General features: G+C 39.7%; 1 protein-coding gene across 1 annotated transcript in view; it reads right to left on the bottom strand.

The window, feature by feature from the left end:
• The window catches only part of SLC6A9 (solute carrier family 6 member 9), a 64002-nt gene that overhangs the window by 12738 nt on the left and 23448 nt on the right, over positions 1-27816 (bottom strand). Inside the window, exons 3-6 of the mRNA XM_070941412.1 lie at positions 7035-7191; positions 5813-5944; positions 3140-3395; positions 2120-2252 (exon numbers count right to left, since the gene is read on the bottom strand). Of these exons, the coding sequence (XP_070797513.1) occupies positions 2120-2252; positions 3140-3395; positions 5813-5944; positions 7035-7191 (678 nt within the window). The remainder of the gene's footprint in view (positions 1-2119; positions 2253-3139; positions 3396-5812; positions 5945-7034; positions 7192-27816) is intronic.

The raw sequence follows: 27816 nt of genomic DNA, 5'->3' as shown, positions 1-27816 counted from the left end.
ATTATATTATGAAGCAGCGGTTTTATCACAAATCAGTGATTGGTTTAATTTAACTGAGGGGAGAATTTTGAATTTAGAAGGTTATGATTTGTTATACGGATGGCATGCCTATTTGCTATATGACAAAAAAGTGGATAAAGTATTTAAGGTTCATATATTAAGAAATGCTTTGTTAAGGGTTTGGAAAAAATATCAATATAAGTTAAATTATAAGATACCTTTATGGGCAAATCCTAGACATGCAATAGAAAATATAAGTATAGAACAAAAACAGGAGGTGATTACTTATAAAGAGCTTCTTATTATGCAAAGGGGGGTAATGTATTTGAAATCTTTAGATATACTGAGAGAAGAAGGTATAATTTATACATGGTTTCAGTATGGTCAACTTCAAGCTAGATGGAAGGAAGATCAAAAAATTGGCTTTGTGCAAAATGAGGAGAATTTGGTAAAACAAATTAGAGATCAAAAACAAATGCATATTAAAAGGTTGTATAATGCTTTATTGGAAATAGATTCTGAGACGGAATTGGTTAAAGACTGTATGATTAAATGGGCACAAAATTTTCAAGAGCCAGTAATGATGGAAACTTGGGAAAAGATTTGGATTAGAAATGTGAAATTTACACAAGCACAAAATTTAAGAGAAAATTTTTATAAAATGTTTTATAGATGGCATTTAGATCCTAAAAAATTATCATGTATGTATTCTAATGTGCAAGCTAAATGTTGGAGATGTGACTGTGATGATGCAACTTATTATCATATATGGTGGACTTGTAGAAAAATCAAAGCATTTTGGATAAAGATTTGGTGGGTGATGCAGAATATTCTTAAAAAGAGACTGAAATTTACTCCACAGTTGTTCTTACTGGGTATAACTACGGACTGTACAGTTGCAGAGACTAAATTGATTTTGAACTTGATAACAGCAGCAAGATTGTTGGTAGCACAATACTGGAAGAAGGACTTTTTGCCTACTATTGATGACTGGATATTGAAAGTAACTAATTTAGCTGAAATGGCTAAAATTTCAGCATATCTGAAGGATCACACACAAGAAAGGTACATACAGGACTGGAGAAGATGGATTGATTATATACAAAATAAGTATCAGACCAAAAAATATCAAATAGCTTATGAATGATTTTTTTTATTTGTATAAGCGTTATATAAGTGACATTAGAAGTATTATGTTTAAGAAATAGGATTTTATATATGGGGGGTTAAGAATTTTTTTTTTTAGGGATGTTAGTTTAATGATTGGTTATGCAATTTAGATTATTGTTAAAGATCAATAGAAATACCTTGTGTTCTGCTCTGGGAAGTCGGGGAGGGGGAGGGGGGGTTGTGGGGGGTTGTGGGGGGTTGTGGGGAAAATATGTTTGTTTTTTAAAACTTTTTCAATAAAAAATAAAAAAAAAAAGCATTAGAAAAAATGCTTTGAAAAGTTAAAAAAAAAAAAAAGTTAGCCATGCCTACCCAGTCACATTAACACCCCCCACCAAGCCACAGAACCGGTAGTAACAAATTTTAGATTTCACCCCTGGCCTATCCAAATAAGCTTTGACTCTATTCTTCTTAATAGCAATAGAATATAGACCTATATACCGCTTCATAGTGCTTTACAGCCCTCTCTAAGCGGTTTACAGAGTCAGCATGTTGCCCCCAACAATCTGGGTCCTCATTTTACCAACCTTGGAAGGATGGAAGGCTGAGTCAATCTTGAGCCGGTGAAACTTCTGGCAGCCGGCAGTCAGCAGAAGTAGCCTGCAGTACTGCCTTCTAACCACTGCGCCACCGCAGCTCTTAAAATAAACACCCTCTATTGCAACCACTATAGTTTAACAAATAAATAGAATCTAATAAGTATTTAGGAACACCCATTTTTGACTAGTTTTATAAACCCATAGAATGAGATAAACCGCTCTTATGTGACTATAAGGATGAACATGAGGAGTGCTATGTCAATGTAAAACTTCAAGTGGGAAAATAGTCCAAGACAAGGGACAAGGGTGTTTGCAGAAAGGGTCAAAAGCCAATCTAAAAGCAGTAAGGGTTTATATGGACACGGCTAGGCTTGGACATGGGTGAGTTAAGGAAGAGGAACACTACTTGCTTTTCCTGAGGACTTCACACTCTTGAAGAGGCAGAGGAAGACGACGATCCAAGAGACGCCCAAACAACCCAGCAGGGGAAGCCGCACTTCACCCAGATTCCCGATGTCATTAGAGAGCTTCAATACATACCGCCTGGAAGAAAAGATAGGAATATAAGCTCCAGTTTGCAAGCACTTTACATCCATGTCTAGCAAATGCACCAAACCAATTTGCATCCATGGGTCTCCAAAACTGGCACTCAAGATCAACAAATACAGAAAAAAAAAATCTAAACGATGGGATAGTTAACTGCTTTGAACAAGTTTTAGAGTCAGAAATTAAGTACACCAGTATATAGATGTTCGTAGTTCAGCACTACGAACTTACACCAGCTTTCACCAACATGATAAGATTCATAAGAATTTATGGAGAAATTGTTTTCAACCACCTCTAATAAGAAACTTTTAAAAATATAGGGGACAAGTCTATTAGAGTATAAATAACTCCCCTAACATGATATTCTTGGATTTCCTAATTCAAGGGTCAAAATGGATTTATTTCAACTCAAGTCAAAAATACTGCAATTTTATTTTCTTACCTATTGTTTCCATCCCTTGATCCAGCAATAGTCTATCTGCCTCTGATTATAAATCATGTTAATAACATATGGCTCTGCCTACATCCAATCTTTCTGCTACCTGTTCCATTTGAAGCAACATCTTTCCAATATACAACTTGCCTTAGGTAATGTCATTCAGACAGAGCGGTTGGGATGGTGGCTGAAACTTATAGACAGAATAAGCTAGGATCACAGATTCAATGTGCCATTGTGACATGCCCAATTATGGATCAGTCTTCCATAATTCTGTCCCTGTCTATATGTTCTGAATTAAAACTTCCATCATCCCAGTAAGCGTAATAACTAATGCTCAGAAGTGATGATCAGATTATTTCCACATCTCTCACAAACCAATTCCCATTTCCCCCCATATCCATTTACTTAATTCCCCTCCCTGCCCATTATCTGCCTCCATTATCACCTCCAGTATTCCTCACTGGGGCTAGTGCGCTTCAGAGTCTGGTTGAAGATACGTGTGATGTTGAGTGATGAACCCACTGAGCTGTTGGTAACATCCAACACACTGGTGCAATTTCCTGTATTCCAAAAGTTATTACAGTATGTCCAGGGTAGCACCCGTGTCATTGATGAGAAGAAATAATAGAAGGCGATACAGATCACAACATTGTAATAGATTCCAATGTAGCTGGAGACAACCATCATACCATAGCCAACACCTGAAGGAAATAAAGTATAAGGATAAATAGGAAGATTTTGAGATGGGAGTTTGTTGCTAAATGTAAAAAACAGAAAACATTCATGTTGGAATTGTAAAGCAGAGGGTGTAAGTTTGCAACATGCACATTACATATGGCAGGGGCAAGTTTAATTTAAAGCAGAAACAATAAAGCTCATGAGGCTAGTTTATGATACAGAGTCAGGTCCTGCCAACACTCACACACACTGATTAGGTTTATACAACTAAAACAATATTGCGGTTTGTGGTTCAGCATGTTTTTTGGAACCTAGCCATTCTCCTATCCAGTTGTGTGAATCAGACTATCCATTAAGCCATTATATGGTTCGTTGAAGCGTATGCAAGGAGGTGAACACCACAATTAGAATTGGCTGCTGGTGCTTTAGCATTAAATATCTAGTGCAAACACTGCCATTACAGTCTTCTGCTTCCAGATTCAAAACAGCAGAAATGTAGCCAAGAGGTGGGAAACAAGAAGACTGCATATGAATAGTAACATATCTAGATTAGAGGGACCATAACTCATACATTTACAATTGGGCAGAATAAATATGGCAGAAAGCTAGTGCTAGGAAGTATATATGCTGACCTTTTCTTTTGGATTTATTGTGAACTACAGATGTTCTACCTTTAAAAAAAGCAGGTTCTCTGAAATGAAAATACAAACTTAGTTGCTAGGCCTTCAATCAGGTTTTTAGCAATAATCAGATATGGTTCTAGAAATTGTGTTCACATTATATGGCTGACAGTTACCCAGTCCCCTGGTTAATTACCTCGGCTCCATGCCAGTGAGATCAAAACTAGATGGCATACAGCAACCATTTTAAAAATCCTAGATTTGCTGCAAGGAAGCTGAGTTGATATCTTTTCTCTCCAGTTCCTCTCCACAGTGGGGGAAGAAATATATATTTGTCTGATCAGGCTTGGATAGTCAGGAGTGGATGTGGTAGGAATCCACCATTGTTTTGTTTTGTTTTGTTTTGTTTTGTTTTGTTTTGTTTTGTTTTGTTTTGTTTTGTTTTGTTTTGTTTTGTTTTGTTTTGTTTTGTTTTGTTTTGTTTTGTTTTGTTGTTTTGTTTTGTTTTGTTTTGTTGTCTTCCATCCTCTTTTTTTCAAGACATATGTAGCAAGTTGAGATTTTGTCAAATGATGAAATGTGCATTGTGCATTGTGAAATCAAGACATAATTTCTTCCATTTACATTCTTGTGCGCAATTTTGCAATGCAAGTAGAAAGGGACTCGGATCTGTACTGCACTGTGTCCATGCATGCTGTGTCATCTACACCCTTCTTTGTCCTGCAGGAATACCAGAGGTGAAATGCTCCTGGTTTGGACCGGATCGCCTGATCCGGTAGCGATGGAGGTGGGTGGTTAGGAGAACCGGTAGCAAAAATCCTTGCCCCCCCCCATGCCCAGCTGAGCTATGCAATCATCAGAGGTTTTTTTAAAAAAAATTTAAAAGCATTTTTTCTACAACCTCTTCGGCCAAAAAAATGCTTTTAAAAGTAAAAAAAAAAGCCTTTGATGATTGCGCGGCTCAGCTGGGATCATCAAAGGCTTTTAAAAGCATTTTTTCTACAACCTCTGAATGCTTTTAAAAGCCCCTGATGATCCAAGCTGAGTTGCCTAATCGGCAGAGGCTTTTTTTCTTTTAAATGCCTCTGATGATCCCAGCTGAGTTGCCTGATCGGCAGAAGCTTTTAAAAGAAAAAAAGCCTCTGCTGATCAGGCAACTCAGCTGGGATCGTCAAAGCCTTTTGAAAGCATTTTTTTACAACCTCTTCGCCGAAAAGGTTGTAGAAAAAATGGTTTTAAAAGTAAAAAAAAAAAAAAAAGACCACACCCACCCAGTCACATTACCCCCCACCAAGCCATGCCCACAGAACCGGTATTAACAAATTTTAGATTTCACCACTGAGGGATATCCGTGTGTGTGTGTGTGTGTGTGTGTGTGTGTGTGTGTGTGTGTGTGTGTGAGGCTAAAACTGCAATGATCCTAGAGAAGTGTCTTTAGGACTTCAGTTCTGCCTCAGAAGAAGAAAGTAATAGTCCACTCACAGGAAGCAATGTGGATGATGTAGCTGACCTGGAAGTGGGGCAGGGTAGCAACTTTATTTTCCAACTATTAAAATTCTCTAGTATAAAATGTTTGTAAAACATATTAATATATCTAATGATACATATTTCTCATTTGATAATGCCAATGTGTCTTTCAGCTCAGACATTTTGTTGCCTGAAACAATGGAGAACATAGTGTTCCCTTGCCACACATTTCAGCTCTGATTTATGGTAGAACTGGCCTGTTGTAACGTCGGGGGAGGGGGGCCGCACAAGATCCAGATGGAGAATGTGATTGTGGCAGTAATCTGAGGGAGTGTCCATTGATTCTCTCTTACCTTTGAACATGGGGCTGATCTTCCAGACGCCCAAGCAGCCCTGGCTAGCAAATTGTCCAAAAGAGAGTTCCAAGAAAAACAGGGGGATCCCACAGAACACCAACATGATGAAATAGGGGAACAGGAAAGCACCTAGAGACAGAATAAAAGGAAGAAATCAGTCTTACAGGATTTCAGGAGTAGAAGTCATGCTCTGTATGCCAAGGTCAAATTCAGTTCCTGGCATCTGCAGTTATAAAAGAGTCAATGTAGACTAAGACAGCACTGGGTAAGATTTAAAATTCTTGGATTGAGGAAACGGAGGACTTTAAAGCCATGAAGAAATAAAAGATACATTTTAGGTTTTATTCAAAATGGGAATAAAGTCTGCTATTTGTGCCAGTAATTCCCAGCTTGTTTCAAGCACTCCTTTCCTACAAACTCAATACCAGTATGTGCAATTGGTAGGTTAGCTGGGCTTTCCCCAATCTGGTGCCTTCCAGAAGTGTTTGGGCTCCCCCACGCCTGGCAAAGATGTTCCCTAACACTTCACAAGATTGTTGGAAATGTAGATCACAAAAAGGGACATACTATCTTATGTGGTGGTCATGCCAAAAAGCAAAAAATTTTTGGAAAATGATCCAAAAACAATTAGAAGAAATTATTACCCAGAGAGTTCCATTGAAACCAGAAACATACCTATTAGGAATATTAACAAATCATTATGAAAAAGAAATACAATATTTGATAATTCATATCTCTGACAGCAGCAAGAATCACATTCGTGCAAACTTGGAAATTAGAAGACACGCCATCGGAGGACAAAATAATACTAAAAGTAATGGAATGTGCAGAAATGGACAGGTTTACCAAAAGGGTTTGGGCTATTAGTTAAAGAATTCCCAGCCCAGCTTGGTTCACAAGTCCTGAAAATCATAACTTAGTACATTCAAAGTACCTCTGGTCAGGAAGGTAGGGAAGCATATAGCTTCCCATCTTGAGCCAGGCCCCAAGAACAAAGCTGAGTCCCAGAATTGTTAGGAAGCTGCAGTGAAAGGCCCACCATTCCCTGTTGTGCTGAAGCAGAGGCAGATGAAGAATCAATTATGAAGAGCTTCTCTGCTACCAGCAACTTAGGTCACAACAACTTTGTACTTTTCAGGCCAGACTATGGTAGATGCATGCTCCCACATAGTCCTCACCAGCCTTCCCACAAACACAGCGCTCTGACCTCCATACTCACCTCCTCCATTGCGGTAGCAGAGGTAAGGGAAGCGCCACACGTTGCCAAGCCCAACAGCATAGCCAACACTCGTGAGAACGAATTCAATCTGGTTGCCCCAGTTGCCTCGTTTCATGTGCTCATCTCGTTTACCTGTTTCACCAGGCACAGCCCCATTCTGCCAAAAGAGGAAGGAGAGTCAGTTATTACAGCTAGGCTGGAAGGAAGGAGGCTTGATTCTACGCAGGCTTTTCTGGAGCTCCTTCAAGAGATGCAAAGAAGAAACAGCCAGATATGAAAACACAGCCTACACCAGGGGTGGGTTCTAACCGGCTTTACTACCGGTTCTCTCTGTGTGCGCGCTTGATCGCCTCTTCCCCGCTTTGTGCAAGCGCGTTGCGAATCTGCCCAGCTGAGCTGTGGCAATCCGCTCTGCCGCACCTCTCAGCTGGGTGAAAAAAGAAGAAATATAAGGTCGGAATAACGCGGGGGCAGGTGGGAGGGCCCAGCTCCCGAAGAAAGAGAACTGGTTCAGTGATGTAATAGCATCACCGTTACCGGTTCGGCCGAACCGGGCCGAACCGGGAGCAACCCACCACTGGCCTACACCCACTTTATATAACACAGGATAATGAGGAAAAGGCTGCACTCTGGTTGTTTTATGTCTCTCCCCTTCCCCAACTGATGGAAAGGCAGGCAAGGATGGAGAATCTGAGGAAGTAATGGGGCTGCTACCCCCTGCTTGCCCAGATGAATAATCCTGGGTCAAGCTGTAGGAAAGCTGGCAGCTGCAACACATACAAAGCAGGCATGAGATGAGGCGGCACAAAGGAACCTCTGTTCCTCTTTCTTTTGCCTGCCCAATGATCCAGCATAAGAGACCCCAGGCAGGGCCAGTCCCTCTAGTCACCCACTGTGCAGCTGAGCCCCCAGAAGATCAGAGAAGCCTTGCTAGCCCAGACAAAGACTCATCTAACCCATGTTATCTTTTCATCTTTGGCCAACCAGATTCAGTTGGGAAGAGCACAACCAAATTTGCAAAGCTCCCTTATTGCTTGTTCCCGGCACATGGTTATTTATAGATATAAGTCTCCCCGAAGGTCCAATTATTTTAGGAATCACCTTCTTGTGTGGTGCTTCCCACCATGTGCAAATGCTGCTCAGAATATGTTCTCCAGAAACCCATTTTCACTTTTAAAAACTATTTAAACTAATGATTGCAGCTAGTGATAGGGAGTTTGACATGTTAATTATTGTTTGAAAAAAGAAGTCAAATGCACTTCTCTTCGTGGCAGCCTCAGAAGTCAAACTCAGACTCTTGAACTTTTTTAAATTCTTTGGTGGGAATTTAATATATATATATTTTGCCTACTTAGTATGTAATTTAAAACAATCCTCCTTGATATGATTGGTTCCCCATTCCAATATGTTGAGTTGTAATTCCATTTTTCTCAAGGCAAACTTGCACCAGTTCAGTGAGTGGGAAAGGGGGGGGGGATCAGCTAAATACTCTAAGGTAATTTTAAAATATTTCAAATAAGGGCAATAATATAATTGCACATGTGCAAAATTAGATAACCAGTAGAGGGTGCCAAAGGATCTAAACATCTATGTTCTGTTGCCAAGCAATGGTCAATTGAATTTGGAACCAGATATGGTAACTGTTTAAATCCCTTTGTACTCATAGTGAAAGCAGTGAGCAAATTATTTGTTTTTCCTATCTTAGCATTTAGCATTAGGATTTAATGTAAGTTATATTTTTTATGGAATCAGGAATGACAAATTAGCATTTGTATAATTATTTAAAATTCAACGTTCTTCATATTTATTACCTCCGTATAATCTGTTCTTAGAAGTTGCTTATTCTGAGTCACACGGTTAAACTCAGTATTTTTGATAGTGCCAGCTTTGATAGCAGCTTAATAAGTTTTCAAGCAGGAATCTTTCCCAATTTTCTTTGAAGGTCCTGGGGACCTAGTATAGGATCATGTATGTGCAAAACAGTTATTTGAACTTCAAGGTATAGCTTTTCCTTTTAGGATAGGAGAATATTAGTTTTCCACAAAATGCTGAAGGACAGATTGATATTGAGGCTTAGAAAGAGCAGTTTAAGGACATGTGATGATTGTGTATGTACTTAGCCAGGTTTACATTTATTCATATAACATGCTGAGCTTCATTAATGTTCATTTGTGTGTGTGTGTTTCATAGGTTTCACAAAACCACTTTGTTCAGTTCATTAATGGTTTGCTTGTTTGTTTATTAGGTACCCACCTTTCATTCAGAAGCTCAAAACATCATATATAGCAATCTAACTTCCTATTTTTCTTCACAACAAAAACCTTAGGAAGTTGGTTGGGCTGAGAGAAAATGGCTCCATGGCTGAGAGGGGGAAAAAATCTGCATCTCCTTGGTCCTAGTCTAGTACTTTAACCACATTGCTTTAATGTTTTCTGCAAAAGCAGAAGTGAGCTTGCGTAGTATGTATGTATGTATGTATGTATGTATGTATGTATGTATGTATGTAGTTATTGATTTGATTTCTGCAGCTGCCCATCTTAGCAAATGACACTGGGCAGCTCACCTATATTCAAAACATCTATTGCAATTAAAAATGTAAAAACATTTTAAAACAATAAAAATATTAAAAAGCATTAAAACAATAAAAAAACATGTCTAATCTGAAGTACATACAAAGGCAAGGTATCTGGTCTGTTAACAATATAGCCAAGAGGTGGGGCCCTTGGCACATGTAGCATCCCAGGCTTGGGAGCATAGCCAAATTTTTTAGAGCTTTATAGAAGGCAAACACACTTGGGGCCATTCTAATCTCCGAAGGGAGGATGTTTCACAGAGCAGGGACCATTGCAGAAAAAGCTCACCTTCTAGTCCCTGTCAACCAACATTTTTGTCTGATGGGATCTGCAGCATGTCCATTCTATTTGCCCTGATTGGATGGGTAGGGACTCTAGAAAAAAGGCGACCCTTTCAGGTACCGTAGTTCCAAGCCATGATGCAATAAACAGGTTAAGTAAGTTTTACGAATGCAACCAATGTATGCTGGATAAATTCAAAGCAACTGCTTTCTGCTTCACAATCCAGTTTCTTAGCTGGACTAAGTTACACCAAGTTAACTTTATATCAGTCAACAACCACAAACCAAAAAAGAGAGACTATCAAGATAGAGGCTAATTTATTCGAAAGAAATAGTGGAAACATTTAGATTGTCCTTAGTGCCAGTAATAGGTTATGAGATGTATTATTTCCTTTCTTCAAATTCCTACCTTGATTAAATCAAATCAGCAATCTGCTATCCAAGTTACAACTATAATTAAAAAAAAAAAAGATTGGTCCAGCAAAAGCCGCAATTCTGAAGTCAATATCAGTTAGTAGTTAATGTATTGGACTGTGACTGGGGAGACCTACAGTTAAATCCCCACTTGACCAGTGGAGTTTTTTTAGCAGTGATTATACAACAGCTCCAAATCCCTTGCAGGAATAATGCTGTGATTATAAAATGATGCCACCCTGAACTTCTAGAGGAGATGGTAATGTATAAATGTAAAAATATACTTTCCCCGCTGGAAGAATATGGTAGGCACTTCCAGACAAGCTGTTGCTGTGAAATTATAGTGCCTTGTTCACAGAATTGTATAGAGGACATGACATACATCATTTCCAAATGAAAGTATATATTTCTACTTTGTCTTTCTTCCTGGTGGGGAAAAAAACCATGTCTTTTGACTGGGAACCTTTAGAAGTTGTGCTTCTCAAACTACTCAGTGAACCTGTGATCAGTACAATAATTTCTAGGATGTAATGAAGGGGCATGACCAGAAGAGGGAACTTCATGCCTCTAACAACTCCAGCTCTATAGTCTGCTGCTATTAGATAAACAATGCTAAGCAAGCTTGGCCCATTGCTCTCCCAAATGAACCTACTGCTACCCCAAGCCCAAAAAGACCTGGATGCATGCTCCCATCTTCTCTGTCCCATAGGGAGAGAAAAAAGGAGCAGACTGCTTATTGTTGCCTACATTCTGGGCTTGATAGAGGCACATTTTAGTTCTGGAACAGCAGCTTGCACAGATGCCCAAACAAGATGGGATGCTGACATCAAGCATGAACCCTTTTCTAGGACAACACAAATAGATCTTTTGTCCATCTCGCTCCACACTGGCACCACCACTTCTCTGTATCTCCCAACAGAACAATAGCAAAGTTCAGATCAAATGGGGAGCAGGGAGGAGAGTTCCTCACAAAAAACAGTTTCTCATCCAGATATGAATTTCTGGCTTTGTTCTGGAACAAGAGTCTCCTGGGTGCCATGGCTCTTATTCTGCCTTTCATTCTATTGGGAGTTGTTAGAAGCTACCCACTTCACCTGCAAACCAAATTGGAATTTTGATGGTCCATATCTCCTATGTGGGTGGAATATTTGCCTATATCAATTTTCACCAGTTCAGTTTAACCTTCGGTTTACAACTTTACATATTCAGAAAGAATTCAGAAGCTAAAGTGGATTGAAGGTATGTCAGCCGCATGATAAAACAACAGATCCTGAATTTCCTTTTTCAGATTATAGCAGAATTCTTCAGACAGAGCAGAGAAACAAAGTAGCCTTTTTATAACCAAAGAGCAAAAGAGATGCGACTGAGATACTTGTCCTTCCGTAACAGCCAGGAGATTGCAAGCTTTGGATTGTACCTGTTTCATTTCACTATTAACTAATACCAATGTGATTTTTGGAACTTTTATATTCAGAAAATTCATGTTTGGTCCAATAAAAGATATCGACTGGCATCGTATGAATCCTGGCCAGTGAATAGCTTGCACACTGAGTGCTACATTAGTCATTCAAATGCAATATCTCTGCTGAGGAGAGAAAAGAGTTGAAGAAATGGCTCCTCCACTGCCAAATGGAAGATTTAGTGGCTAGCACTGCTCAAATAAAAATAGAAGGGGCAGAAGACATGGCTTCCTAGACACATGAGATGTGTGCAAAATAAGACCTGGACAAGATCATTTCACAGAATCCTCAATAAAAAAAAATTCGCCCTTTCACCCTTCCTCACAGAACACAACACAGTTCTTGGATGTATATTATGCTGTTCAATCAATTGCTAACAACTGCTATAAGTGCTTAACAAATGGAAACTGTCATTTCAGTTCTGCTTTCTGCCACCAAGATGGGATGGGGCTGGCTGGCAGTGAATTGTGCACTTCAGCATGTCATTCAATTAGAGATAGCAGTCGCATGGGCACAGAAATGCCAAGAAACCATCTTCTTCACTAATTTGGGAGAATGTAATGGGGGGTTGGGTCTTCTACAAATAACCATAGCCATCTATGACCCTTGGGAACAGAAGGTGAAGGAGACTGCTGTACATTAGTGATCTAGAGTGTTAAGCTTGGTGGGAACAAAAACATGTAAGACATAGGATTATCTTTCGGATTAGAGGAAACTATTACTTTAGGTATTCCTGAGATACTCCTTCCTGATCATGTTACTATACTCTCCAAGCCACTGGCCAAATAAAAATACCATAGGATAAAATCCTTTTATGTCACTATAAACATAGCACCATAAACACTTCAAAATTCCACTGTAATTCTTGTCTCTGTCTATACCTGACCTTATGGAAACTTGAACACTTACATCATAATAAACAAGATCTTGGAAAGAATGCAGCCAAGGTAAATCTCTGAAATTTTTGCACATTCACCCCAAGCAATGTGGGGAGATAAGGGAATTAGCCCCTTGGGTCAATATTTCAAAAGTGATACAGTATCATGGTCATGGTGGAGGGGTTATATAAGAGTAACCTACTTAATCCGACCTTAGTTTTTGTCCTTTCCGTCCATTTCATCAGATGTGTGAAGTATTAGAGCCAGTTGGCAAAGTGTGCATACATACACACATGCGGTAAAATGGAAAATATATACTTTGTGACATTTCAAATTAAGCTTAAATAAATGCAAAAGCAGCATTTACAATACAACAGCAGGGAATGGTGATTACATAACTGTTGCTGTGGGCCAAGAAATCAAAGTTCCTGTTCATATCGAAATGAACAATAATCTACCTTCATTAGAGGTTTGCAGTTGCATGAGGAAATCTCTTTTGAGTGTTTATGCATTGAAGAACGGCATTTTTCAAATCAATTGGGGTTATTTTAACGTGGGGAGGGGGGAGGTTGCTCTGCTATTTTCTGATTATAATACAAATATCTCATTAATTTTCTCACATAAGAAGACATGAGCTGGCAATGCTGCCACATGTAGCAAACTTTCAGTGTGGAGTACAGGGGATGAAAAATGTAGAAAGATTCTGGAGCTGAGCTTCAGATGACTGCATCCCTGCAGTTTTCTTGGCAGCCTTGCCCTTGCCTTTTTCTGGGATGTTTTTCAACTTCTCAGAATGTAGCCAGAATCAACTGACTTTGTTTTCAGGCGGTTCTTGATTCTTCTCTCAAAAAATCCCAGGGCTTTGGGATAGCATAGACGTGCCATGATATTTACACCTTCACCTTCTATTCCCTATTAAGGTGCTACTTCTCCTGAGCCACAGCGGCCTGGATGCAGCTTCTCTCTTTTGTATTGTGAAATATATAGCAGAACAGAGAGCAGAGATTCTGGAGTGCCTTTTCTTTTTGGCCAGTACAGCTTTCACTATGGTTGAGCAAGGAATCTGGGGCAGAGAGAGGAAGCACTGGTCTCCTGCCCTTGGCCCACGGAAGCAGGGAATCCAGATGCTGTAAATCAAATAACTAGCTCCTTCCCTGCTCCTTCCCTGCTCTGCTTGTCCTTCCTGCTTCGATTGAGTCCCTGCTTGGGGCTTAGGGCCATTCATGCTCCCTGAACATGGGCTCAGGACAAGATGTTCAGGCAGGAGCCACATGTGGCTGAGTGGCACGTTTGCCTATGCAATGAATTGGTGTCTGCCTGGTTACACAACACTACAAAGGAAATTTGGTTCACCATCTGGGAGTCTTTGCTATAAACAGCTATGATGAACGAGACGCTCCAGGCAGGCCTTTTCCAACTTGTTGCCCTCCAGATGGGCCAGATTACAATGCACACAATTCCCAGCCAGCTAGTACTCTCCCAGCCGGCCAGGATGATGAAAGGATTCTCATTTGGAAAAAAGCTGCTCCAATGTATCCTGCAACCTACAAGAGCATTGTCTTTATTCTGGAATTTGACATGTTTCAAACTGGCCAGCTGAACTGGAACAAGACAAACAAACAACAAAGAAACAGGTGCGTTTGAGATCTCAATTCAGAAACAAAATACGAAAAACAAAAGAAGTCCTACTGTCAAATCGAAGGACGGATCTTCCATTGCTGGCCTGTTAAAACAGCTAATTCTGACCAAGATAATCTGATTAAGTTGCAAAGTGAGCACTAATGAGGCGTACACTCAGTTTAATTAATGGAGCTTGGCCCACTCGAGCCACATGATTTCCAGTTAGATGGGGGCTCCAGCTTAAAATGAGCACAGTAAAAATCTGAAATTAGATGCTCCCAGCGTGTCTCCATCGTGATCAGAAGTAGTTCGGGATCAATTTAGCATACAGGTAGTCCTTGACTTATGACTGTAATGGAGCCCACAATTTCCACCAAAAGTCTTGACAGTCATAAATCAAGGCATCTATGTGACTGGCCCAATTTTATAATCTTTTTTTTTTGCAGCAGTTGTTTAATGAATACAACGGCTATAAAATCAGTCCATTCATTCCTATTGACATTTTTTTGCCGGAAACCAACCCCAAAGGCCAAAAATAGATGAAAAATGTTGTAAATCGTGGTCATGTGACCACAGAAACCTGCAACCAACGGTATAAGTGATCCTGTTGCCATGTGCCCAAAATGCAGTCATGTGACCGCAGTGTGCACACACGCTGCCGTCAAAATTCTAGAATTGGGTTGTAAGTACCTTTTGGTGTGTCTGCTATAAGTTTGAATAGTCACTATGTGACCAGTTATTAAGCAAAAGCTACCTGTACTTCCTTAATAAGAAATTCAGTCAGGAAAGAGAGCCTTGATAGTACAGGGGTTTAGTGCACCCTGTTATTAACACAGCTGCCTGCAATTTCTGCTGGTTCGAATCTCTCCAAGGCTCAAGGTTGACTCAGCCTTCCATCCTTTCTAAGGTAGGTGAAATGAGGACCCAGTTTGTGGGGGCAATAAGCTGACTTTGTATAAAATATACAAAAGAATGAAGGCTATTGCTTAACGCATTGTAAGCCGCCCTGAGTCTCCGGAGAAGGGCGGCATATAAATCAAATTAAAAAAATAAAAAAAAATAAAAAAATAACTTTCCCTCCTGCATGCCAGGAGAAAGGCGAGTTCTGAAATTTTAGCCACCTGGGCTTCATTCACCTTCAGTCATCCTTGCTATTTTCCAACCCCACGAAGAAACTGGTTTAGCAAGGGAGGATTAATTCCCCAACAGTTCCTCTTTAGAAGAAAGCCTGTGAATTTATTTCCAGAGAAGATCAAGGCTGAGAACAGTTATGGCTGCTCATTTAGTGACCCTCTTTCTAACGGGGAAAGGAGAAGTGAAGCAAGTTTTCTTCACATAGTTCATTGCTCACATCACACATCAAGTCTCAGTTTAAAGACAATTAGGTATTTCGGCAATAAACCAAAATATATGTTTGAAGGAAGGTGTGTCCAGTTCTAGGATCATGCAAGCCATGTCAGTATGGCATGTATTTGAATAATAATACATTTCCACATTTGTTTGTATGTATGTGTGAATTATTAAAGCATACCAATATGAATATGTTATAGTTATACATTTTTAATCCCTGCTTCTTCTATTTTAAAAAAAACACTAAAAGCAGTTTTATATAACTCTTCTTAACACCTGTTATATATCTTTGCCTAATACTTGCATAGTTGAATATGCATTTGTTTTGTATCCAATAATCTTAAATGCATCTTTGCTGCCCATTTTGTACACATTTTTGTATGCAATTTGAGCTGAGAAATATTAAACAGTATTAGCAGACTAAATGCAGCTACAGATTGATTTTTTAAAGAATTTATGTAATGTACCACTTTATGTAAAAAAGAATTCTGTGACAGTTTTAAAATCTCCCCCAGTATCTTATGTTCCTGCAATTTCATAAAAACTTAAAAAGCTTCACTCTTGATTTCTGTCAATAGCAAGATAGGAAAACTCACCAGAAAATAAATATAATATTGCAAGAGAATTAAGATGTTGGTCTGAAGATTAGAAAATATTGCTGTAAATGAACTGTATCAAATAAGTGTTGTGTTCAGCCAGAGGGTCAACTCAAACATTTCAAGACCAAGTCTTCTAAGCATGCTCTGGGAATACTGGAAAGTAGTAGAAGAGAGGTATACTGTGAGGAAGGTTCAACACACTATTTCATTCCTATTGAATCAGGATGAACTGGTTGGCTTGATTCGTCTGTACAAACCTGATGCAGAATATGAAGTTTTCCTTCCTTCCTTCCTTCCTTCCTTCCTTCCTTCCTTCCTTCCTTCCTTCCTTCCTTCCTTCCTTCCTTCCTTCCTTCCCCCTCCCTCACTCATTTCCAGGGATGTCCTAATTGGTAAACTATGATTAAACAATCTTTACCAATCAGAATATTTTCCTTGCCTCAGCATTACAGTTCAAATACTATTAGTTTAAAAACATGTACATTTACGGATACACATTCACTGACATGTACATTAACTCATCTGTGGAATAAATAACAAATCATTCCTTTTCTATGTGCACATTTACACACAAACATTTTGTTCTTGAATTGTGCAACACTTTAAATTCATTTCCAAAAAGGTGCACTAGATCATATGGAAGTGGGAAAGTTCCTCTCAACAACTTTTTCAAACAGTCCCATCTTTTTTGAAATCACGCAATAGCTGGATACAACTACAAAGAGAAGGTATGTTCGCTGCTGCTGGTTCTGAAATGCCTGAAGTGTTGCACATCCCTAATCTATATAGTTTTATTTAAGAAACATAGTAACTGCCAGAGTGACGCCTGAATTAGACTGCTGTAGCAAAAATACCATTTTAAAAACTGACACATTTATTATGTCATATGGTTTTGGGCAAGAGTCAGCTTTGGATAAATCAAATGAAAATCAAACTGCGTTAAAGATGTGGTACCAAGGCATTTTATTTTTGAAATCACATGGTTCAGAAAATTGCCAAGTTTCTCTAGGAAGCTCATAGACATAAATGGGAAGAAAACATGTATGCTCCCTGCCATGTAAATCCAGCAGTGCTACCTTTCTCCTGCCATTAATCTGCTTGGCTTAAGGGAAGTACTCTTAACTGAACTTGTAGGCTGTCCAGCAGCTCCCAACAGGAAATCTCAATCTGTCACTAGATTTATGCTGAGACGCACCTGTCACCTGCAAATTCTTTTTTGGCAAGTAGTTCCTAAGGGACATGTTGCTCTTGCAGTCATGAGGGAAGATCTGGGCTAAAAGCCAGGTGCCAAGTAGTAGTTGACTAGAAGCCAAGGGGAATCCTTCTTTGGATCCTTACTCATGCATTTTTTTGGATCAAGCACAGCCACACCTGACTCCATCCAAAAAGATCACAATCAAGTAGGTGGCAGGGTGACCAGCCTACATAGGTATGGAAAGGATCAGTGCTCCCTAAATCCATCCTGTTCTTAAAAAGGTGTCTTTATTACCAAAGGACTTGGGAAATCACTTCAAGCGTCAATCATAATGGAGAAAGAATAAATCTATCCCTAGGTTCAAGTTGCTCAGAAGCATTAGCATGCAAACTGTAGTATCCAGGCATTTTTTTTTCCAGATAAAACTTCAAATACCAAAACGCAGGAAAATGAACTACTAATTTTAATATATGGCCCTTCCTCATTACAGCAGCTCCCCTACTCATTAGTTAATGTTGATTTTAAAAGAAAGGTTATTTGCTTCACTGACTGCAATAATTCTTTGGACTCCATCTGGCATATAGGGATGATGAACCTTAAATTGCCACACAAAGCAAAATAAAGAAAAGATGCATGACCTGATTAAATTTATGCATCCACTCATCAGTGCATGATAAAAATAAACAGGCAAAGCGAGATTTCCAACCAGGCATAAAGGAATTAAACAGGAATGCAATTCTACAAATTCCTCCATTTTCTAACTCATCCGTGAGTTGCAACCAACTTCACTTATGCTTCGTCTTGAATTGAATGGTTACTATCTATTTCTATCGGTATTACTTTCACAAAAGCACCAGGCAAAACTAGTGCAGTAATAGAGCCCTATAAATCAGATGAGAAGAAACTTCTGTGTTAGCTTTTAATCCTCCAACAAGTGATGTCAAGGCTGCTTCAGGGAAAGTGAGAAGTCTTTGAAAGCTAAAAAGAAAGGAAGTGGGAATGGACACCAATCTAATTCTAATGCAAACAACACATTTGTTTGCAGACTGAAGGTGTGGGCATTTGTTCAGTTTGCATTCCCAGTTCCTAAAATAGCCACTAAGCTTAAATTTGCATAAAAATAACCTAGCAATTTTTTTTCAACAATAATAAATTACTGGCTTATGCTCTTTGTTCTTTCTTTCTCTTTCAGTATCTGTGAAAATATATATGTGAAAATGAGGGCAAATATGACGGTTTTAAAAATACATTTGGTAACTCCAGAAGTTCTTGAACAACAAAAGAAGTGTATTTGTATGTACCTTTTGGTAAGTCAATTTAAAAAACGTTTTAACTTAAAAAATTCCTTGGCTGAATCTCGATAGAAAATGATGGCGTGGCCCAGACAGTATAATCCTAAATAGTTTCAAATTTACCTTCTATAGTTTCTATAGGCAAATTACTAAGATAAACCATATATAAATAGTCAGTATTTTTATTTTAAAATTACACTCATCTTCTCTTGAACAAGTTACAAATAGCCTTTTATCAATCTGGCTATGGAACCGGCCAATCCTATCATTAGACCAGATGAACAGTAGGTCCTGGGAGGAAAAAATAGGTTTGCGTATGTGTTCCATGCAGTTTGTCAATTCAAATTGAAATTCAAATCTTTATTGTCAGTGCACAACATATGTACAATGAGATTGGTTGAGCTCCCTCAGTGCATCCCTCCCAACACAATACAACTCACAGTGAAGACAGAAAATCCCAAATCCAACAACTCATATTAACAAAACACTCAGTCCTATTGCACCAGTGTGAACATGCGCCGGCCCTGGAGACCATCATACTACATAGTTATGATGTTATTTCTCATTCAGGAGTCTGACAGCCCATGGATAAAAACTGTTCTTCAGCCTGTTTGTGTGGCTGGCTATATTTCTATATCTCCTTCCCGATGGTAGGAGGGTAAAGAAGTGATGACCACGGTGAGAGTCGTCCCTGACTCCCATTGTCTCTGATCAATGTTGGAAGATTTAACTGTCAGTTTAGCTTGTTTTCCTAACTTTTGGCCTTGACAACAACACACCTTGGGCTAGGTTTACTAAGGTTTACTTCTTCAAATGGTCTCTGTGCTCTGAGAGTGACTCCAAGGATAATGGCAGAACTGGAAGTGTCCCCTGTATTTCATGGAAATATGCTATTCAAGGGGGAACGGATGTATGAACACTGATAATGACATTGCATTTACTGTCCTTATATATCTTTCTTAGGACTTTGGGCTTGGCCGCACTGCATTCAGATGGAGTTTTTGTTCAAATTTACAATTTGATTGCATTTAACAAGGCAGACAAAAATATTTGCACATTTCCAAGAGTGTAACCCTTAACCTATATTTATGACATTCTATACACTTACACAATTTGGAGAATTAATTCCTTTGCAAAATGTTATTCTTTTTAAAAAATATTCTAATAAGCAAAGATTCAGTTTTGGTCACTGTAGAAAGTGGTCTAAAGAAAACATTTCCACAGCAAGGAAGGAACTAGAATCTTATTTCACCATTCTATTTAGTTTCTTTTTCTATCCAGTTCAGTTTAATTCTATGGTAGCTTAAAGAACCGATTTCCCTTGCCCCACAATAATTAGCAAATTGTGGCACATTGATAGCATTTGCCGCTAAGGGTGAGAATTTTACCCCATCACAAAAATTTGGTAGTACTGGTCAGAACAGTTATGAGATATGATACATTAAGGAAAAAAAGTTGATTATGAAACAGAATTAATCATGGAATATAATATATTTCATTCTATAGAAAAACTCAGCTAGTATTTGCAAAATCTGAAAAAATGAAAAAGGAACACAATATAAATGCAGCTACTGAATTAGGAGGAAGCATACGCGCCACAAAATCACAGCAAAGAGTAACCTCTGACTATAGAGTTTGTGCTCCTCTTTTGAGATAATTTCGGCTCTTGTATTAAGGATTCATTGCCTTTAACAACTATAGACCAGGCATGTTGAAAAAGGAAAATATGGAGCTGACATTCCTACCCTGCTCTCTCTATATCTGAATTTTAAATGATATTTTTTCTTGTCAAACCTGATTATGGCATGAATATATAACATACCTATTAACAAAACATGCAGCTCACATTTGGAACTCATTGACCCAAGGTATCAAGGCCAATAGACACAAATTAGGGCCAGGTTTACACACGCACGCGCACACACACACACACACATCTATCCATTTTCATTCCAAAGGTTTTCCTAACCCTTTTGCTGCTGCAAGGGGGAAAAGAATGAGCAAATTGTTCATTCTGGTATTTCTCTTGTATCTTTTTTTTCTTCTGAACCATTTAAAGGGACAGGAAGGGGCAAATGGGTAAAAGAAGCAAACCTTAAAAAGAGAACTACTTTGGGAAAAAGTTTTATATTTGCCCTGAGAACATATCTAGACCAAACGCAACACAGTCTTGGAATTAATGGACTTGTAGGAGACTTGCATAGAAACTTTAAAAAAAAAACTTACCTGTTTGCTATAATACATATATTTATTTCATTTTATAATAAAACAGCTTCCTATTTGGTTTTGCTCTTCTCTGCCTTTTTTCACTAGCAAATGTAATGTCATGTACAAGTTTAAGAACAGGATAAATGGTGGTAGTGCCGTATTTCCTGTTTCCAACTACACATGGAGAACTTACAGAGAGATGGCAGGGACTCTCCAAGGAAACAAGAATGGCAGCTCCCCAGAATAGGAGGACCCCGCCTTTTGGTGGCTCACAAGAAGCGAAGACCTGTGAATCCCCAACTAAAATTATTGCTTCATTTTGCACGTCCCCCGCCCCAAGAGCTTAATTGCAGCGTGCTGGCTTCCTGAAGCAGGTGGCTCATCCGCCAAAATACCCTCCTCTGCCTGTGTGTCTTGGACTTCAGCGCTCAAATCGTTTTGTGTACCACCACCCTCATGACAAGCAAACTGGCAAAGATGCAGGAGCCACACTGAGCCTGGCAATTCCTCACTTCATGTCGCTGTCTCCCTGGGAGCCAGCACAAAAAGGCTTTGAAAGTGTGTAGCCACCGGCTTTCATTGAGTCTCCGGCATTAACTTTTCCCCTTTCCCCCTTCAGTAACTTGCTGCAGGAGCAGCAGCAGCAATATCATTTCAGCTTTGCAGTTCTCACACACGTGCTTCCGTTAGTCTGTCATCCCCATCAGCAAATAGCTCCTTCCCCACCTGGTGCTTTAGGAAAGGTGGCCCACTGACCTGTTCTTGGGGGCAAGGTCTCCCTTGGCTGCTCATTCCTGGTATCTTAGGGCGTTGCAAGCACTGCTGCTGCTCCTGCTTGCTGCTTTCTTCCCATCCAGTCCTGCTGCTTCTGGGGTGATAATGCGCTTGCCTCTTACTCATGGACTTGGCATTACTTTCAGCTCAGTTCCTCCAGCACCATGCTGCCCCCGCCTGCCCAGTCCCCTGCGTGCCCTACCGGGAGCCCATCAGCATTCTGTACCCAGACAAATAGCTCTGCAGCTAGTTTCTCCGTTTCTTTTTCTCCGCTTCTTTTCCTGTAAGTCTTCCTGCACCCCACATGGTAGTGTAAGAGCCCTCCACGTCTGAAATCTTATCAATAACCTCTCTTCGCTTACAGGAGGCAAAATTTATCTCCTGTCTATTCTACCAAATTGATGTAGACAGGGAAACTGTTCAGGCCAAACTATGTAATATCTGGAATAACTGTGGCTGAATATTTTGTCTTTCATTGAAGAGTAATTCAGAAAATGCCCCATTAGAACAAAGCAAACTCATGGGGGAAAGGAGTTTTTTACATTAATTTCACACATATTTTTCCTGATTTAAAATGTGCATGCGCACACATGAACCTTATTTGGCTTTCTGGAGGTTTTCACTTTGTATATTTAAATTGATCCAAAATGAATGAAAATAAATATTATCAGAAGAGAAGATAGTAGGATCCAGAAAAATCTACAAATAGAGCTGGGGCTAGGGATATTAATAGCATAGTTATTTCTGTAAAAGTATTTGTTTAGATATAAATGTTGAAATAATTACTCCCACAAAAAGAGAAATTTAGTATTTTTATACAGTGAGGAAGAATATGACTCAGACTTGGTATCTATTCCATTTATTGGGAAGTCACTATAAATAAATAGGCAACTTCAAACCATTGCTTTCTCTTCAATTGTTCTTACAATGAACATAAGCAGTGTCCTACTGGTTGGATCCCTAGCCCATCCATTCTGGCAGCCTGTTTTCATAATGGCCAACCAACTGCAAAAGGAAGCCCACTAGACTACCTGCAGATGGCCTTTAGAGATTTTCACTGCCATTAAGGCTAATTGCCCCTGATCCCCTTGACTTCCTTCAATTGGTCCAACCCTTTTTTGAAGCCAGCAAAGCTGGTAGCCAACATCACATCTTGTGGTACTGAATACCAAAGTTGAATTACATTTTGTATTTTAAAAAATCCTTTTGTCTATCATGTTTCTTCTAGGATTCAATTTCATTGCATGAACTTGGGTTGTGGTCTTTGAGAAGGGGAAAATAGCTTTTCCTTGTCCGTTTTATCTTTTGTGCACCTATAATACTTTTATACACCTTAATCATGTCCTTTATTCACTCAAATGAATTTATTCACTTCTTTTCTAGATCAAATAGCCCCATATGTTGCAATCTTTCCTCATAGAGAAGGTGCACCAGCTCCTTGATCATCTCAATTATCTTCAATATTCCAGATGTGGCTTCACCATTGATTTATAAAAGGACATTGTAATATCAACATCTCATTTTCAGTATCCTTCCTTATTATCCCAAACATGTTATTGGCTTTAAAAAAAACAGATGCACACTGTGTTGACATCTTCATTGAACTTTTTACCATGACTCTGTTCCATTTCAGCAGTCTCTAAGTCATTGCTAGCTCTAATTCCATTAATTCGTATGAGCGGTCAGGATTTTTGGCAGCAATGCACATCACTTTATATTTGCACTCTTCTATTTTTCAAGCTGGATGATAATAGATAGCTTTCAAACTGAGAACTGTCTTTTTACAAGTACTTGGACATTGGGATGCAAGAGTCCCAATCAAGGCAACCCAAGCAGAAGGCTATCTAGTCTCTTCAACACACCCAAAGAAGGTAGTCCAAGGGTTTTAGACAGAAGACATCAGAGAACAAACTTCAGGCCTCTTTCATGCAAAGCGTAGGCTCTGCTACAGTTCCTACTTTATTACAGAGAATGTGGGTATTGTTGTGGTCCGTCAGCAGCCTGCAGAGCTGGCAGTGGAGTCGGACAGCAATTAGGCTGAGGAAGAACATGGGCCAGTCCTGGAGGCTGGGGAAGGCCCGGATGAGGGCTCTGCATTGGAGGCAGAGATGGGGCAAGGCCATCGGGAAGTAATGTGCGGACTTCAGAGCCTCCAGAGGCTGACAGTAGAGAGGCAGAGGAACAGGAGGAGCCTGTTCCTAGTGCACGTATGAGAAGAGCTGCCAGAAGACAGGAGCAGATAAAGCAGAGAGGACAACTCGGGATTGGCCCCTCCCATAAGGCTTAAAAGACCAGCAACAGCTCTTGGCCTCTTTGCCGGAAAACAACGTTGAGAAAATTGCTTCTTGTTTCACTGTATTCATCTCTTGTCGGCTTCTTCTGCTTCTGAACTTTTGCCAAGAAAAGCCTTTGGCAATTTGCCTAATTATCCCAAGGCCAGTGATAAACTGAGGAATGGTGTTTTGCAGAATTTGCTTTAATTTAGTTTGGACTACACTGAGAATGAGTTAATTCTCAGCTGTTCTAATAAAGTCTGCTTGTTTTTGAACTGTTTGTATTTAATACTAACTACTTGGGCCTACAGGTATATAACCGTTGAAGCAACAGGCACCTACGATCTTAGCTGCAGGACAAATATGAAGGCCATAATCTGAGATGCAAAGAAAGTTCATGGTGCCATTGTATTATCAGTTAGAATTGAGAGAAGGAAAATCCTGAGCTCTATGGCTATATTGTATGGGGAACCTATTGTATCACAGACTGCTCAACCCTTTCTTGTCTACTCAGCACACATACACAAGGAACACCACCATCAAGCCCTCTACTTAGCTGGGCTGAGATATTCACTCAGGGTTAGTGTCTCTGCATGCAGCTTGGTTTGGTTTCTTGGAACCAGGCGTGCTTAGCATACATTGAAGAATACAGCTTTACTGGTATCTACACAAGCAAGCTACATCATCAGCACTGCCTCATTCACTGTGTTCATATGCTCCTTCCTCACAGGGCTATTTTAAGCTTGACTGGTGCAGCCTGATCTTCCAAGGGCTCCTGCTTGCAAGCACCTGTTGCAGGGCATCCTGAAAAGCCCAACCAATCCTAGAACTAGTAAGAAGCTAGGGTTGCTAAGAGGTCGCTCAAAGAGCTGTATATATAGAACACCACATTCTCTCTAAGGCTGAGGGTAATCTGGGTGATAGATGTGAACACTAAAGACTTGATAATGAAAGTCAATACTCTTCTTTCCTCCCACTCCACATGGATGTATGTGTGACACTGTTTCATAGGTTATATTCTGGACTGCTGGCTGAATTGGTAACAGCGGGTTGCTAATACAGTACTAGAGGTAGTCCTCGACTTACAACAGTTCATTTAGTGACCATTCAAAGCAGTAGTGGGTTTCTACTGGTTTGCCCCGGTTCGGGTGAATCAGTAGTGGCGGTGGCGGGAGACTCCACCCACCCACCCGGATGTCATCACGGATGCTCTCGGATGTCATCACGCGCGCACTCACAGTTCCAAACCAGTAGTGAAGGTAAGTGGAATCCACTACTGATTCAAAGTTACAACGGCATTGAAAAAAGTGACTTAGGACCATTTTTCACACTTATGACCATTGCAGCATTCCCCATGGTCATGTGATTTACATTCAGATGCCTTGACAATTGGCTCACATGTATGAGGCTTGCAGTGTCCCGGAGTCATGTGATCCCCTTTTGCTACCTTCTGATAAGCAAAGTCAATGGAGAAACCAGATTCACTTAACATCCGTGTTACTAATTTAAAAACTGCAGTCATTAACTTAACAACTGTGGTGAGAAAAGTCGTAAAATGGGGCAAAACTCTCTTAACAAATTTCTCACTTAGCAACATAAGTTTTTAGCTCAATTGTGGTCGTAAGTGGAGGACTACTTGTATAGGTTGAGGACTGTGAATGGGAAACCCACTCTAGACATGAGGGAGGAAGGCCAGATGAAGCCTGCAGCTTTCCTCTCTTTTACAGAAGCAAAAGAGCTTCGCTGTGGAATAAATGCTTGCAGTTCAGAGCCCATAATACTAGACTGAACCAATAAGCTAATTAACAAATGCAAGTTTCCTATATTAGGGTTGACCAACAATTTATTTTGCAGAGCTTCTTTCCAGCTTCTTTATTCAACTCTCAAAGATTTCAAAGATCAAAGATTTTCTGATTTTTTCAACTCAGTAGTTCCAGAGTATAGGAAGGCTGGACTAAACTCATTACTGTACAAATACAGGTTAGTTAAGTACCGTGTAATCCAGGGGTGAAATTCACTTATCTTTCCTAACGGTTTGCAAATGTGCGCGCGCCATCGTCCATGCATGCACAAAGCCTTCTGCACATGCGCAAGACTTAAAATCACCACAAAAAAGCGACGTCATGACATTCGCGTGGGTGGGCGGAGCCTCCTGCAGCCGCTGCTATTGGTTCACCCAAGCCGGATAGAACCGGCTGAATTTCAATCCTGGTGTAATCCCCACGTTCACATAGACCACCTCCTTAGTGACCTCTGTAACTAACTAAATCAGAAATATTTAGTTTACTAGCAAATTTGTGAGGATGAATCTTAATGTTGTCATCTTGATTTATACGTCCCTGATTCCAAGATGGGATGAAGAAAAGTGAGGAGCATGATCTAAATGGAAAGAGGAGTGCAGATCTTAATGGTATGAATTTAAAGTAAGATATCCCAGATCGTTTTCTTCTGATGGTCATCATCTCTAGCTGCATCTCTTCTTCTTCTTCTTAGCATCATAACGGCCATTTCTATGGTAACAATTTACAAGGTCACCTTGCACAAACCGGACCATCTGGTGACATTCAAATAGTGGATAAGAGGGTGAATGAAAACGACACACCGATAGTTTAGATTTACCCCAAAATTTGGATATATTCCAAGAATATAGAAACTTTATCCTCTCCTTGAGTTCTGATCTCAGCACAGCTTGCTTTGGCTTTTTTATTAGGGAGAGTTGCCTAGTCAGCCTATGACAGAATGTTAAGCTTTCCTGCTCCCTTCTATGGCTTCAAGCAGCCCAGATGTTTCCTAAACATCAACATCAAGCAGCCCAATGAAGCATGAATGCAACAACAGACCATCACAGTAAAATGTGAAGAAGGAGGGGGGGCAGGTATATGCCAGATGAGGTCTGGGGGCCTACCATAGCTACACATAGATGGGCTCTGGTGTGGAGCCAGTTGTTACAAGATGCTAGACTTGACCAATCTCTCGCTCTGTATGACTTTGTTTCCACTGATGCAGGAAAAGCACATAGGAACACCAGCAGTTTTTGATGCGATCAGTAGGGGGAGCTAGTTAGATTAGGCAGAAAAAAAAAATCAATGCACAGATTAAAGAAGTTTTCTGCTGTTCACTATAGCAGCGGCCCCCAACCTTTTGGGCACCAGGGACCAGAGGTTTTTCCACAGACTGAAGGGACGTGGTTTTGCATGCTGCCTGTATCCCATGGATGGGGCTTTGCTTATTTGCACGGCCCAGTTTCTGGCATGTTGCGGCCCCGTCCCGTTCTACAGACCAGAGGTTGGGGACCCCTGTACTATATATAGTACATTAATCCAACACAGTATGCTTTTTTATATTAACCAAGCTATAGGACCATGTATGCAAATCACAACACCACTCTCCAGAATATATTGTAAATGCAAATATATGTCTGTATGCACCATGCTGACATGTATTCATGCATTTAAGCAATTAGTCTTTTAAAAAACCCTGTGTGTTCATGTAAGTACTAGCTATTAATAAACATGCGTTAAGACTAAAACTTGCAAACTATAATGAATTATCTTCCAAGGACTGCTTTGAATTGCCTACCATAACATAGATTTAGAACTGCTAATTTGTTTTTCAGATCAAACATTGAATTTTAAGTTTGCTTTTGACAATATTTAGTTTTGCTTCTGTCAGAAATTAATTTTATAATTTGGATCCCACTTTTTGGTTCCTATGCTGCAGCATTACTATTTTACTTAAACAGAATAGTTCAGTCACATTAAATTGTATTATGAAATCTGTTATATATCCCAGTCAAATTCCTTTGAGATTGGAACAGGTTATAAAGCATTGTAAAGTGAATAAAAAAAAAAATCAGGGAGGAAAA

Source organism: Pituophis catenifer, unplaced genomic scaffold, assembly GCF_029215685.1.
Source record: "Pituophis catenifer annectens isolate HBS135680 unplaced genomic scaffold, rPitCat1.0.hap2 SCAF_3, whole genome shotgun sequence".
Taxonomy (NCBI): domain Eukaryota; kingdom Metazoa; phylum Chordata; class Lepidosauria; order Squamata; family Colubridae; genus Pituophis; species Pituophis catenifer.
Note: the sequence above shows the minus strand (reverse complement) of the source record. Positions and strands in the feature narration are given on the sequence as shown.